Source organism: Schistocerca gregaria, chromosome 3 (genome assembly GCF_023897955.1).
Source record: "Schistocerca gregaria isolate iqSchGreg1 chromosome 3, iqSchGreg1.2, whole genome shotgun sequence".
Lineage (NCBI taxonomy): Eukaryota > Metazoa > Arthropoda > Insecta > Orthoptera > Acrididae > Schistocerca > Schistocerca gregaria.
Genome location: NC_064922.1, coordinates 848,510,798 through 848,524,934, shown reverse-complemented (window position 1 = coordinate 848,524,934; position 14,137 = coordinate 848,510,798). Strand labels below are relative to the sequence as shown.

The window sequence follows — 14,137 nt, the reverse complement described above, 5'->3', positions numbered from 1 at the left end:
TATTTTCTTTCTTTGTGTGTGTGGAATGTTTCCTGAAAGTTTGGCCGTACCTTTTTGTAACACCCTGTATACTGTGGCCTTTATTCTACTTCGCAACTGTTGGTTTGCGTAATTCACTGCAATCCAGCCTGCACCTGGCTGTAACTTGTTCTCAGCATATTGCACAAAACTAACTTTCCCTATCCTAAATGGTGGTTCCGCCACAGTGTGAATAAACTGTTTATTCCAGAATAATTGGCATCTAAATACCTATATTGTAACAATATAATAAAGTGGATAGTTATATAATAAGAAAAAGAAAAGTAGAAACATTTGAAGATTCCTGTCACCCTTCAGCAGCATAAACACCACCAGACATAAATGCAGAGCGCAGCACTTCATCAAAAGTTCCATAACGGAGTTCATTGGCTGTTTCCTTTAATCCCACAGATATTGGCAATTATTTGGATATATGAGGGGGGACCCAAAAGAAACTGGACTCAGAGGGCGCTGCCACTCGTAGATGTAGTGCAGGGTTCTCACCCTAGATGGTGTTAGTAGAGACCTTCATGAAATAGCTGTGCAGACGGTAAGTCGTTATGGCAACTGTAAAAGAACAAAGAGTGTGTGTGAAATGTTGTTTCCTGCTTTAAAAAAAAACTGCAACAGAGACACATCAAATGCTTCAGGAAGCTTTCCAGGACGACGCTATGAGCCGCACACAGGTTTTCGAGTGGTTTGGGCACTTTAAACGTGGTGAGATGTGTGTTGAAGACCAAGCTCGTTCTGGACAGCCTTCAACATCGCAAAATAAGGAGAACATTGAAAAGGTCCGCCAAAAGATCGACCAAATTTCAGCAGAGACAGGAATCAGTTGGAGCTCGTGCCAGCGGATTTTGAGTGAGGATTTGCACATGAGACGTGTTGCTGCTAAATTTGTTCCGCACCTTTTTACGCAGGAACAAAAAACCATACACATGAATGTGTGTCAGGACTCGAAAACAGAGATTGCACTAGATCCAAACTTCTTGAACAAAGTCATTACAGGGGATGAGAGTTGGTGTTACAGGTATGACCCAGAAACAAAGCCAGTGGAGGACTCCCAACTCTCCCAGACCAAAAAAAAGCAAGACAAGTGAGATATGTGAATACGATGGTCGTTGTCTTTTTTGATGTTTGTGAAATTGTGCATTGGGAATCCGTACCCCCTGGCCAGACTGTTAACCAGCACTTTTACTTGGATGTTTTAAGGTGTCTACGAGAGGATGTGAGGAGGAAACGCCTGGAACTTTGGCGATCAGGTGACTGGTTTCTGCATCACAACAACACTCCAGCACACACGGCCTTACGAGTGACCCACTATTTGGCATCTCAGAGGTGGTCTGTCATTCCCCACACACTGTATTCGCCGGACCTAGCCCCATACGACTTTTTCCTATTTCCACAAATTAAAAAAAACACTAAACTGGGAGCGTTATTATGATCTGGAGGTGGTAAAAACAGCTTCACAAAGGGCACTGGATAATATCATACGTGAAGAGTTCCAAACATGCTTCCAACAGTGGGAAAAGAGACTTGACAAGTGCATCGCGTGTAAAGGAGAGTATTTTGAAGGTGACTGAAGTAATTTTGTAAAAAGGTTCATCAATTAATTTTTTATGACAACAATCCGGTTTCTTTTGGATTCCCCCTTGTATTAGCGTTAGGAAATATTACTGATATAAAACACAATCTTGTCACTTGCTCCAAGAACACCACAAAAAGGTTATATCTTTCCTACTTCCAAGCACAACGGGGGGGATGAGTTTAATGCAGACAAGTGCACAATAATCACTTTGTACAGTATCCATGGCCAGTGTTCTCTCAAGTTAAAAAGGGACTTGCATTAACTGTTCAATGTTTGTGAATAGTAAAGTGGTTGGAGGAAAGAAATCCATTAATTCCAAGAACTTATGAGTGAACCACTAACAAAGTTTGCCAAACTTACTGGTAAAGATGGTGACCTTGAGACCCACTCACCACGTTGAAGCGTCAACAGATGCAAAATTATTTCTGGCAACATGAGACAACTTTGAAATTGAGGTCTCAAATCAGTGTTCAAGAGAGATCATGGAAAGCATTAGAGAAAACAGAGACCATGTTGTACCTACAATAAAAAGTGTTCCTCTGTGGGGGCATAGAGGTGATGGGAGTCTGTTAGAAAACGAATACGATCTTGAATGTAGAGTGAGTAACGAGGGAAACTTTAGAGCTCTTCCAAGATTTATAATTGACACTGGAGATTTGTAACTAAAAATATTACTTCGAAACCACTAAAGTGAATGCCACCTACTTGAGTAAAACAATGTGTAACAGGCTTATTTCATGCTGTGAAAACAGTGATGTTATTGAGAATGCTAGGGAAAATTAAAGATGTTCGTTATTACAGCATAATCTTCAATGAGACTACGGACATAGCGCAGGTCACCCAACTGAGTTTAGCTGCAAGATATGTTGCTGGTGACGGCAAATTACACGAAAGATTTTTGGGTTTTGTTGACCTCCATAAAGACAATAATTGTGGTGGAAACATTGACGATGAACCTCAAGGGGAAGAGCATAGCATTACTGGTGAAGTATTGGTTACAACAATTATAAGGAGAATGTGTCTTTTCTGTGTTGGCATAGGCTGTGATGGCTGCTCAGGTAATATGTCAGAATTGAAAGGCGCTGTGGCTACAATGAAAAAGAAAGCTATCAATACACAGGTAGCACCGTGTTGCGGTCATCAGCTCAACCAAGCTGTCTCTCGCAGTTACATATTTAAAAGTGTGAGAAACTCACTTGGTACTACTGTAGAGTAGTGGTAGTACCGTTCTTTAGTGTCAAGCAAGCGGTTCAGTACATTGGAGTGTCACCTAAAACACTCACTGCAGTCACATTGTCAAACGAGATGGGTTGAGCTACGTGATGCTTCGCAGCTGATCACGGAACCATTTGCTAAGTTATTAAAGAAGTAAAGTGTTGGAGGGATAGAACAATGGCTGCCAAAGCCAATATTATCCTTCGAGCCCTCTCTAATTGAGAGTTCATCATCACTCTGTTTACACTGAGTGACATTATGAGCATAACATATCCAGTCAGCAAAATCTTAAAATATCCTAGGTTCGATGTCGCAATGGCGAAAGCAATAATAGATTCGACACTCAAGGTGTAAGACGGCATGAGAGCTAATGCTGATAGCCACTTTGCTCGTATTGTTGAAGAGGCTAAGGCAGTTACGGAAGAGTTAGACGTGGAACTGAGAGTTCCTTGTCTTACAGACGGAGGAAGACGCAGGAAAACTGCGATCATAATGATGATGCTATGACATATTGGAAAAGAACTGTTTTTATTCCAACACTGGACCATGTTACGACTGACATGAGAGAACGTTTTGCTGAAGAAAATATTTCTCATTTAAAATTCAACGTACTTTTGACTTCACAACTACGGAAACATGATGGTAATGATCTGGCACATAAATTGAATCAGTGCTAAACTGAACTATCATTCTTTGAAGAAGAATCACTCTTTGTGATTAAAAAGAGACCAATGGGAGAGATTCTTTAATACAAGCCTTTAATAATTGTGATTTTGTTATGCAAGCGTTGTCTGCTTGCCCTAGATCTGACTATCCTACTTTGTACATGCTGTACAAAATATTTGCTTGTATGCCTGTATCTATTGCTACACTAGAAAGAAGTTTTTCAACATTGCTGTGTACAAAGACTTGGCTGAGTTCGACAGTGGAGGAGGATTGACTTAATGACTTAGTTCTGTTGAACACTCACCCTGTCATTGATTATCCTATTGACAATGTAATTAAACAATTTGCCAGGAAGAATAGGCGCATAGATTTCATCGTTTAAGAAAGAGAACCACAGCTGTAACTTTTTATATCATATTATGGCATTGTCTTTCATATGTGTATAATCAGTTTAAATAAAACTTTCTTAAACATTGCATGTGACTTGATAATTTTTTATTACGGTAAAAGTAAAGGTAGCTCAAGTTATTTTTAGTACCCTCTTCCTTGAGGTTTCTCTGTATCTGCCACTGGATGAATGTGGTGCTGTAATTTTATCATTATAACTTTCTTCTAAACCTAGTTAATCAGTCATGATTTTTTTATAAGTTTTAGTGCAAAAATCAGTTTCTACTTGACTTGAAAAAGAAGTGGTAACTTTATAAGAACCTCTACAGCATGTTTTTACATAAAACAGAACCTAATTTCAAAACTAAAATTTTCTTTCCCAATATTTCATGCTGTTGACATTTTTTGAGAAGTGGTTTCCCATGGAAACCAATCAGTGGATCATGCTGAAGCTCTAAATAATATTGGTATGGTTTTACATCATCTGGTACAGTATTGCGACATCATTTACTTATTTAATTTTACATTAGATCGTTACAGAATGTTTTGTCTGATTACTCATGCAGATGTTAAGCACTGTCGACTTGACCCTGGACAGGTAATGGAAAAGTAGTGATCTCATTTTCTCCCCACCATTGCTTGCTTCCCCACAGCATGAATGCCTGGAGAGTGCTATATGAGAACTTGTATGTGTTCTGTGTACATAGTGTGTAGGTAGTATCAGCAACTGATTTCCTTATATGGGTGCACTTACGTGAATGGTTCAGTCAGCGACCAGCCGGAGTGGCCTAGTGGTTCTAGGTGCTGCAGTCTGGAACCATGCTACCTCTACGTTCGCAGGTTCGAATCCTGCCTCGGGCATAGATGTGTGCGATGTCCTTAGGTTAGTTAGGTTTAAGTAGTTCTAAGTTCTAGGGGACTGATGACCACAGCAGTTGAGTCCCATAGTGCTCAGAGCCATTTGAACCATTTTGGTTCAGTCAGCAGTTTGCAACCATCACTTTAGTGCAAGTGTGCTGCTCATAGAAGAGGCTTTGTTTCAAAGTGATCAGATTCTAAATTTTCACAGTCGGCATGTATGTGCTGTCAAGGAAGATTGTCTTTCAATGTATGGGCCAGCATTGGTGATGGCTGTTTGTTAGGGCCACGTGTTCTTCCACACAGGCTCAGCACAGAAGTTTATGATGCTTTCTTAAAGAATACTCTACCTCTTCTACTAGTACCTGTTACCTGTGTCTATACGAGACGACAAAACATGTACTTCGTGTGCTATGATGCTGCTGCTCATTTCATTGTTAATATTCATAGACTCAAAAGAACAGATTCCATTACTTACAGACAGACAGACAGACAGATAGAGGAGGACCAATTCTTTGATCTCCACGTGCTGTAGACCTAAACTCACTAGACGTTTATTCTGAGGCCATATGGCAATTCTTGTGTACAGGATCATGAAACAAACCATACAGAATCTTTGTGCCTATGATTTCGAAGGCCATTCTCCAGAGATACAGCTGTGTGTCAGGGATTAAGTGCAGTAGTAGCTTTATGAATGCATCTTTGCTAATAAAGGACATTTCTAACATTTTGTTTAGAAACGTGTTTCATACTGTAGTGATAAGATTTTTTTCTTGTGTGTTTCCCATTTCATGTTTTTAGAAACTGAGCTCTTAACTTGGAAATAAGGCGTTTGCCGACCCATCTCTGGGTAACGTATTTTTTTCCTATATATATATATGAGAAATGTTTTGTGAAAGTTTGGCTTTGATATTATGTCACATCCCATATTTTACAGGAAAAGATAAAACTTTCACTATTAATTTATCACTCTTCACCACTTGTCCAGTTTTTTCCACCTTGCAACAAGGGCATGCACACCTGTGCGATAAAAATTAAGGTCCTGCTTCCTCCACCATGCCTGCCATGAGTTGCTTTGAGTGTGGTGAACAGATGGAAGTTGAATGGTGCTGGATCAGAGATGTATGATGAATGGGGCAAGGCTTCCCAGCCAGTCACTGCAGTTTTGCCATTGTTAAAGAGATTGAAGATGTACAGCCTAGCATTGTCATGCAAACCATCATCTGCCAAAGCTTTTGATGGATGAACTATTTGAAGAAGTGTTTTCAACTTCTTGTGGGTCTTTTATGAATTGGAAAGAGTTTATTGAGCACAATACCTCCAAAAATTCAAAGAGTCACACGCTCTGTATCCCCAAAGACTGTTGCCATAACCTTTGCAGCAGAGTGCACTGTTCTGAATTTTTTTTTTCCTCATCTATAATGTGTGATGGCACTCATTAACAGCCTCTTGGGCTCCGGTTAAAAAAAATGAACCCAACTCTCGTCTCCAGTTACAATTTTCACCAAAACTCCTTCCACTTCACACTTAAGCACTGTAAAATTTTGGGTGCAATTGTTTGCCTTGTCTGTTTACTCTGGTTAGTACCCAGTCTGCACAAATTGTGGATTAGCCCAGTTTTTCAGTGACCAACACACTGCTGTTACCAACAGATAACCGACAGCATAATTTGCTAAAGGTGTGTGAAACCACAGAAGTTGTTTGCTAACATATCGACATAGCATCTGACAACTGTTTTTCCCCTTGATATGATCTACTGCAATGAACCCATCACCTAATGGTTCTGGCATCCACCCTCTTATAGCTTTCATGAATGCAATTGACTATTTCACCCTCTGCATTAAGGAATTCAATCACAGAACGCTGTGTTATATGTAAGTCAGTTTTGGACATTTTCTAAACTTAAACAGCGCACATTGTTACTGGAATGGGCTGGAGAAGAAGGTTTGGTTCGCAGAAGTACACCAAATTTACAATTACTGCATTATCAAGTTAATGAAGGAGAAAGAAATTATGAAAGAAATAGGATGCGTAGATCTACTTACTAAGTTTCAAGAACCAATGTAAGTCCCTAAGTATCACTCCCAAAAGGATGTTCAACACAAGATGTGGATAGTTACATAATGCACAGAAGCTTTCAAATAGGCATTCTTAACACTCTATATATGTGAAAAAAGCAAGACAGAGTCTTAATATGTGGTAATGTTCTAAGTACCCTCTACAATGCACACAACAGTTGTTTGCCAATTGTGGCTATAGAATAAGATTTTTTAAATTATCCACTTTTTTCTCCCTTTGTAGTTTGATATTTGCAACCTATAAGGCACTTACACACTGACGATTTGACCGCTCGACCTGTTGTGCTCCTGCCGTACCTGTGACTGGTGGTGGATATTCTGCTTTGTTGGACCCTTTCATATGTGACAGTTCGGCAGCATTGTTGTGCTATGGTAGTCATTTGTTAGTGCTTTGAGATTGTTGAATAACATGCATTTTCTGCATCATGTTAAAGAATTTTTGGTGCTTTTCTGCTGCAAAAATGACTTTAGACAGGGAACTTTTTATCACTGAAGTAAATGTCATTCTGTAATTTGGGAATGAGAAAATGATGATTACGGCAATAAGATCGAAAAGTATAATGCTGCCGGAGTAGATGTGCAAAAAAAAATTGTTCCTGACTTTGAAAATAAACCAGTTGTTTCTAACATTAATTCCACTTAAATCTCTCTGTGTTGCTAACCAAGTTGTGTGGAAGGCAACATTCTTCAATTATCACTGCACAGAGGTCCTCCTCCACATTTAAAGGACAATAAAATATTTGCCATTTGTTGGATAGGATTCGAAAAATGTGCTATGTAGTGGTGCGTTCTCTGTAAACTGTAATTATAAGCTTTCCTTTTTTCTGTCAAATTTTTTCCACTGCATGGGTGGTGCACGTTGTCTTCAAGAGCAAATGTTTCATCTCTGCCGAAGCGGAATGGAAGAGGCTCGCCTGAAAAAGGCCAAGGCTTTGGTAAATTTAACTCCACGAGAGAAAAGCCTCAAAAACTGGTTGTTCTGCAGAATAAAACAAAAAGTGTATATTTTGATACACGTAATGTCCTATCACCTGTTGTTGCAACTAAACCAGCAGAGTTGGGGGAAGCTGTTCATGCTTACAACACAAATGACTGCTGTGCAGGATGCAATTGCTTCCAGTGCTCATAAGAGACAACGGGTGATGGAGGAGAGAGATTGTTTATTACTTGCAGCAAACATCAAAGAAAAAGAATTATCAGAGCCTGAAGCCAATAACACTGACAAACACAGCAAATATGAATGCCAAATGGTAAATAATGTCAGTTTGGAGAAGATACAGCAGGTTTTGCAATTAACTAGAAAACTGTAATTTTCAGCCCATGTCACACATGTATGTTCAAATTCATTCATAACTATTCCTACATCCAAATGCATTAAGTACTTGAAGTTGCGATGCCACACATTCACCTATATTATCTGACTTATCAGTAGTCACTGGCTTACTCTATAGATAGTGTAAATATCAGAGTGTTGGTTCACAGTATTTTAATATTAAACAACACAAAAAATTTCTGTTAAACCTAACTTAAAAATTAATCTGTACGTAAAATAAAGTATTTTACTCATGTAGTTGAGGAATTTTGCAATTTTCTCTCAGTTCATTGTGTGTTTTTAAGGAGAGAGAGAGAGAAAGAGAGAGCGAAAAAATGCTGTTTTTCTCTCAATTAGTTAATGTAGGATGTATCTGGTTCTTTCATTGACGTCAGTGACGTCTCTATTTTCTTTTCAGTAACAAAGTGAAAAGCAACACTTTCTGTCAGAATCCATATTGTAACTGGCTTGCACAAGTACGCAGTCAGTCTGTCACAGAGCTTTTGACGCATGATTCAGTCACATACTTGACAGTTAAAACACGTGATAGTCACGCATTGCAATAAGTGAACTGTGTAGCTGAATTGCCACAATGAAGCAGCCGTAGACATGTAGTGTGAATCTGATGCTAGTATGTAAGCACCGGCATGTAGGCAAGGGCTTAGTGTGGCATTCGTGTCTTTCCGATACGTGTGTGCCTAATGCAAGAACGTGAACTATGGCGACATTATTACCAAGTGTGCCCAAACAGAACAGCAAGTTCTTGTTCTTTTCTTGGCTGCCAAAGGACAAACACTTGTAGGCATCCATCAGAGGATGAAGAATGTGTATGGGACAGCATGTGTGTCGAAAACTACCTTTGTGGAATGATGTGCCAAGTTCCATGCTGAGTGTTGCTGCTTTATGATAACACATGTCCCCATATTGCAAATTTTGTAATGCAGAAGTTATTCAAACTCACATGTGAAATACTTGGGCACCCGCTGTATACTTCTTATCTCTTCCCGTGTGATTGTCTTGAAAATCCTGTTGGACAGAATTGTGCAGCAGGCAATTACAAACTTCTTCATGCAGCAGGGTGCAGTGTTTTACCAAATGGGTACTTTCAGCCTGGTGCTTCAGTGGGGTGATTGCTTCAATTCTTTCCTAAGGTGATTTTGCCTGATTCGTATAGTGATTCTGGACTGTACATCCTTTGAATGGAGACTTTTTTATCAATGCTTATATATTTGCACATGTCACAAACATCATCATCTTATGGGCAACATAAATATTTGGGTTCCAGGCACTTTCAAGAATATAATACTGATACAACAGTACGATTTGTGGTGAAAATGACTCCCGAAAAACTACAGAAAGCGGAACAGGAAGGATTGCACAAGTTTTTCAAATTAGAAACTACATTGACAACCACTTCCATGGTAAGTGCTGTACAGTGTCAACAGTTGTTAGATAGTCTGTGCTGCATTGTTTCAAACTGACCACGTGTTTTTATTTTCAGTGCGCGTTTGATGATATGCAGTGTCTCAGAAAATATGATTCAGTTCTTCAAATTCTAAAAGAGTTTTTCAATTTAAGACTTAATTTTTATGGAAAACGCAAAGCTTATTTGGAAGGTATGCTTCAAGCAGAATCCTTGAAGTTGAGTAATCAAGCTCGATTTATTTTGGAAAAATGTGATGGGGTCCTGGTTGTGGAAAACAAGAAAAAGAAAGTGATTATTGAAGAACTGAAGACGAGGGGATATGATGCTGATCCTGTAAGGCAGTGGAAACTCAAGCAAGACAAAGAAGCATTACTGGTAAATACATCTTTCACCTGTATATTTGCTTTAGGCAGCATGGCTAATTTTAGTGCTTTATTTTAGGATATGTCTTAAAAAAACTGAAAGCTGTTGAATGATAGGGGAATTTGAGCAACTCACCTGTTTGTAAGCAAAAAATTTGATACTTGGCTCTGTTCAGAATTTAATTGCAGAAGAAAAATATACTACTCAGCCAGATATTTACTTATTTTTTAAATTTTTGATTGGAAATGGTTAAGGCAACCACTCGTGTAAAGTGGGAACTTTGGGTTTGAATCCCTGTCCAGCACAAATTTTAATTGTTGTCATTTCATTATACAGCTGATGGTTGTCTCTATTCACAGCTGCAAATCCATTTCATGACATTTGCAGTCGCAGCAGTGTGCATATGCGAAGGAACATTGCATCCTAGTTCTTAACCAAACAAGCACTGCAATATTGCTAGAAATATTGTATTTGAGTACCGCAATTGTGCTCATTGTACATTCGATTTTGAAAATTATTCAGAATTTCTTCAATAAAAGTTTGTTTACTGAGAATCACTTGTCACAGCTGAAGAAAACAAAACTAACCATACAGTAGATTCATTTGCAAACACAAACTTAAAATATCAGTATTTGCAAGACCTATAAAACTAGGACAATCTATAGCCTCATTTAATGTTGTGGTCTGTTGAAAAACTTGCTAAAATTTTGATTGTGATGTCCCTCACACATGTCCTAACTTTTAATTGCCATGTGACAATTGGAGGAAGTGCTCCTTAATAGTCACACATCAGAACGATCTGAAACAGTAGTGAGATGAGTCATCTACAACAGTCACTTTCATAGGTTCCAATCGCCGGCTGTGCGGTTCTAGGCGCTCCTGTCCGGAGCCGCGCTGCTGCTACGGTTGCATGTTCGAATCCTGCCTCGGTCATGGGTGTGTGTGATGTCCTTAGGTTAGTTAGGTTTAAGTAGTTCTAAGTTCTAGGGGACTGATTACCACAGCAGTTTAGTCCCATAGTGCTCAGAGCCATTTGAACCATTTATAGGTTCTAATCAACTTATGCGGCAGGATCTTCTAGGTAACCAAAGGTAATATCAAGATCAGTTTTGTGCGCACCCCTCTCAGAGAGAGAGAGAGAGAGAGAGAGAGAGAGAGAGAGAGAGAGAGAGAGACGACACGGCATGTTCAATAGCTTTCTATGTTCAGTACTTCCCAACCAAACCATGAGTTTCTGTCTCATTATCCCATACTGCCATTTTGACATCAAATGAAAACAAAATGTGGTTTCAGTACACTATTCTCATTATTATTTTTGTTATCTGTTAAACTATCTAGAATGAGATATCACTCTGCAGCTGAGTGTACACTATTCTCATTATTATTTTTTGTTATCTGTTAAACTATCTAGAATGAAATATCACTCTGCAGCTGAGTGTACACTGGTATAAAACATTTTGGTAGATAAAATCTGTGTGCAGAAGGTAGGAGATGAGGTACTGGCAGGAGTAAAGTTGTGAGGACAGGTTGTGAGTTTTGTTTGGGTAGCCCAGCACTTGCCTGGGGAAGGCAAAGGTCTCAAGTTTGTGTCTCAGTCCTGTACATCGTTGTAAACTGCTGGAAGTTTCATATTAAACTATCGCTAACTAACTATACTTCTTAGTCATCATATATGTTGTCCACCAATTTTTGTTTTCTGACTGGTCTCAAATTGCACTCAGAACTGCAGTTTGAACCTGAGTCATACCATTTGGTGGACAGTAGTGCGGATTGAAAGTTCAGTATAGTGTGAGCTTTAGGTAGATGGATTAAATGGCAAAGCAGTATCTTTGAGAGCATCTCCTGGCAATACAGATTATTCTGATTTGTCATGGTGGTTTATTTGATTTGAAGATGATACTTAATATCTGCCTATGCATTGATTTATGCAAGACAGTAACATATTTTTAAAAAATTTTGTATTATTGAATGTTCATATGAAATTGTGAATCTCGCACTAATCCTGAACCTTTTAATACTTTGCTTCCACATAAGGACAGGGAGGTAAGTTCACATTACAGTTACCTGTATTAACTTTCCTGGTACACTGATCCAAGTCTTATAACTTAAATTTATCAGTTAACTTTGTACAAATTGGGTAGAAGTATTTTATAAGATGTGCAAGTGTTTGGCTTTTTTATTACCTGATCTTTGCATGTAGGAATGCAAAAATTAACGGTAAATGAGAGGATATTGTAATGTGGATATGAATACCAGAAGCTGACCCAAGGAAACAGACATTTTAAAGTTAAATTTTTGTTTAGAAAGTATAGTGCTAATCAAATTTAACAAAAGATTAATATTGAACTGTAAGGTAGAAGACGGACTGCTTGGAGAAAATAACTGAAGAGTTTGATGGACCAGAGAAGCATCTGAAGAAGGGTGAGATGTGCGCGAGAAATAAAGACAGTCAGTGAAAATAGTGAAATGATACAGTAGGTGAATGGTTGAATCGTTGGCAGGTGCAAAAGAAAGAAGAAACTGTGACACTCGCACACATGTACGCCATGTGCAGTTGAACACAAAATGCCTGTCACCCTGGAGCTTGGGTGGAGGACGCCTGCATTCGGTGTTGTCCTGTAGGATAGGAGTTATGGGGGAGAAGTTTTGGAGGGATACCTGACAACTTTGAGAGAGGCAGCAGGTTTATGGCACGGGAATGTGACACAAGGGCACTGGAGCTGGTAAGTTCATGCACGACGAGGGTGTGGAGATGTGAATTGGAAGAGGATGACAGAACAGAGGAAGAGGAAGCTGTTGGTTAGAGGATGTGGATGCAGTGCATTTGTGGTGGATCTTGAGACAGAACAATTTGAGGAGCAAAGGGTGTGTTGGAAGGCTAACTTCCTTTTGCATCATTCAGAAAAGCTGGCACTGGATAATCCAGATGACACAGGTTGTGAAGCAGCCACCGTGCATTTTAAACTGAGTAGTATGTTCTGCCACTGGATGGTCAACTCTGTTCTTGACTGTTCGTTATCATGGGCATCTGGTTGTCAGTCATCTCTACATAAAATGTTGTGCAGAAATTACAACAGAGGTGGTACATGACACGGCTACTTTCACCGGTGGCCATGTGTCTGATAGAATGAGGTAAGCCTGTGACAAGACCAGCGTACAACGTGCTGGGTGGGTGAATAGGCTAGGTCTTAGATGTGGTCATTTCCATATGGTGAAGGGTTGCATGCGGCAAACTGATGGACCAGCCAGGGTGTTGTGCAGATTATGTGGACAGTGCTATATCATCTCGGGAGGATTGGAAAGGAACTTGGATAGGATGTTCCTCATATCCGGGCATCATGATAGCTACCCAGAGCCTTACAGGAGGACGAGGTTCAGTTGCTCCAGTCCAGATCGATACTGAGTGATCAGGGGGACACTCTTTTGCTAGTGATTCTTGTGGATGGTGGGAGGATTAAAGGGTTGTGAGGATATGGCACGGGATATCTGTATGCGGACAGTTGAGGGGTTGCGTTGATCTGCAAAGACCTTGACGAGTCCTTCAGCATACTGAGCTGGGCAATTCTCTTCACTGCAGGTACACCGTCTGAGGGTGCACAGACTAAATGCAAGCCATTGTTTGGTGCAGAAGGGGTGATAGCTGTGAAATTGTAGGTACTCTTGTGGTTTGTGTGTTTCTTGTGGACCAGAGATATGGATGGAACCATCAGAGAACAGGTGGCAAATGTCCAATACGATGCTGTGTTGTGTTGAAGATGACAAGGTGAAGCGGATGGAAGAGAAAGTGTTGAGGTTGTGCAGGAATGAGGGTAGGGTGTCTTGGCCCTGGCTCCAGTTCATGGTCCAGATCATGAAGGCATCATCAGTGAATAAGTTTGGAATTGGAAGGACCTGTCACAACAGTTCATTTGCCAAACAACAATCCTAGCATTGTGTGTTCAGCAGGCACAGTTTAGCTGCACAGGTGTGTGTGGGTGGGTGTGCACGCGTGCCCACACATGAAAGTTTGTACTCTACGTAGTTCAAGGATTTGTCCGAAAGATAGCAAGTTTTCTTCCTTTTTTAGTCCCTGTCGATGACAACGAACACGTACTGTTCGGTGAATGGTCTCATTTCTTCTGAAGTATTTACATTCTTCCATGTCTTCTCTTATAATGTAAATGATAACAGGATTCTTATAAGGTGAAAGGTAAAGCTGTCATTAATCTGAAGAAAGGTTCACGATT

General features: G+C 39.7%; 1 protein-coding gene across 3 annotated transcripts in view; it reads left to right on the top strand.

Moving 5' to 3' along the window:
* LOC126354758 (DNA topoisomerase 2-alpha-like) overlaps positions 1–14,137 on the top strand; it is a 157,422-nt gene that overhangs the window by 95,254 nt on the left and 48,031 nt on the right. For all 3 annotated transcript variants that reach the window (XM_050004640.1, XM_050004642.1, XM_050004641.1), the window contains 2 exons: positions 9,408–9,543; positions 9,624–9,923. In XM_050004640.1, the coding sequence (XP_049860597.1) occupies positions 9,408–9,543; positions 9,624–9,923 (436 nt within the window). The remainder of the gene's footprint in view (positions 1–9,407; positions 9,544–9,623; positions 9,924–14,137) is intronic.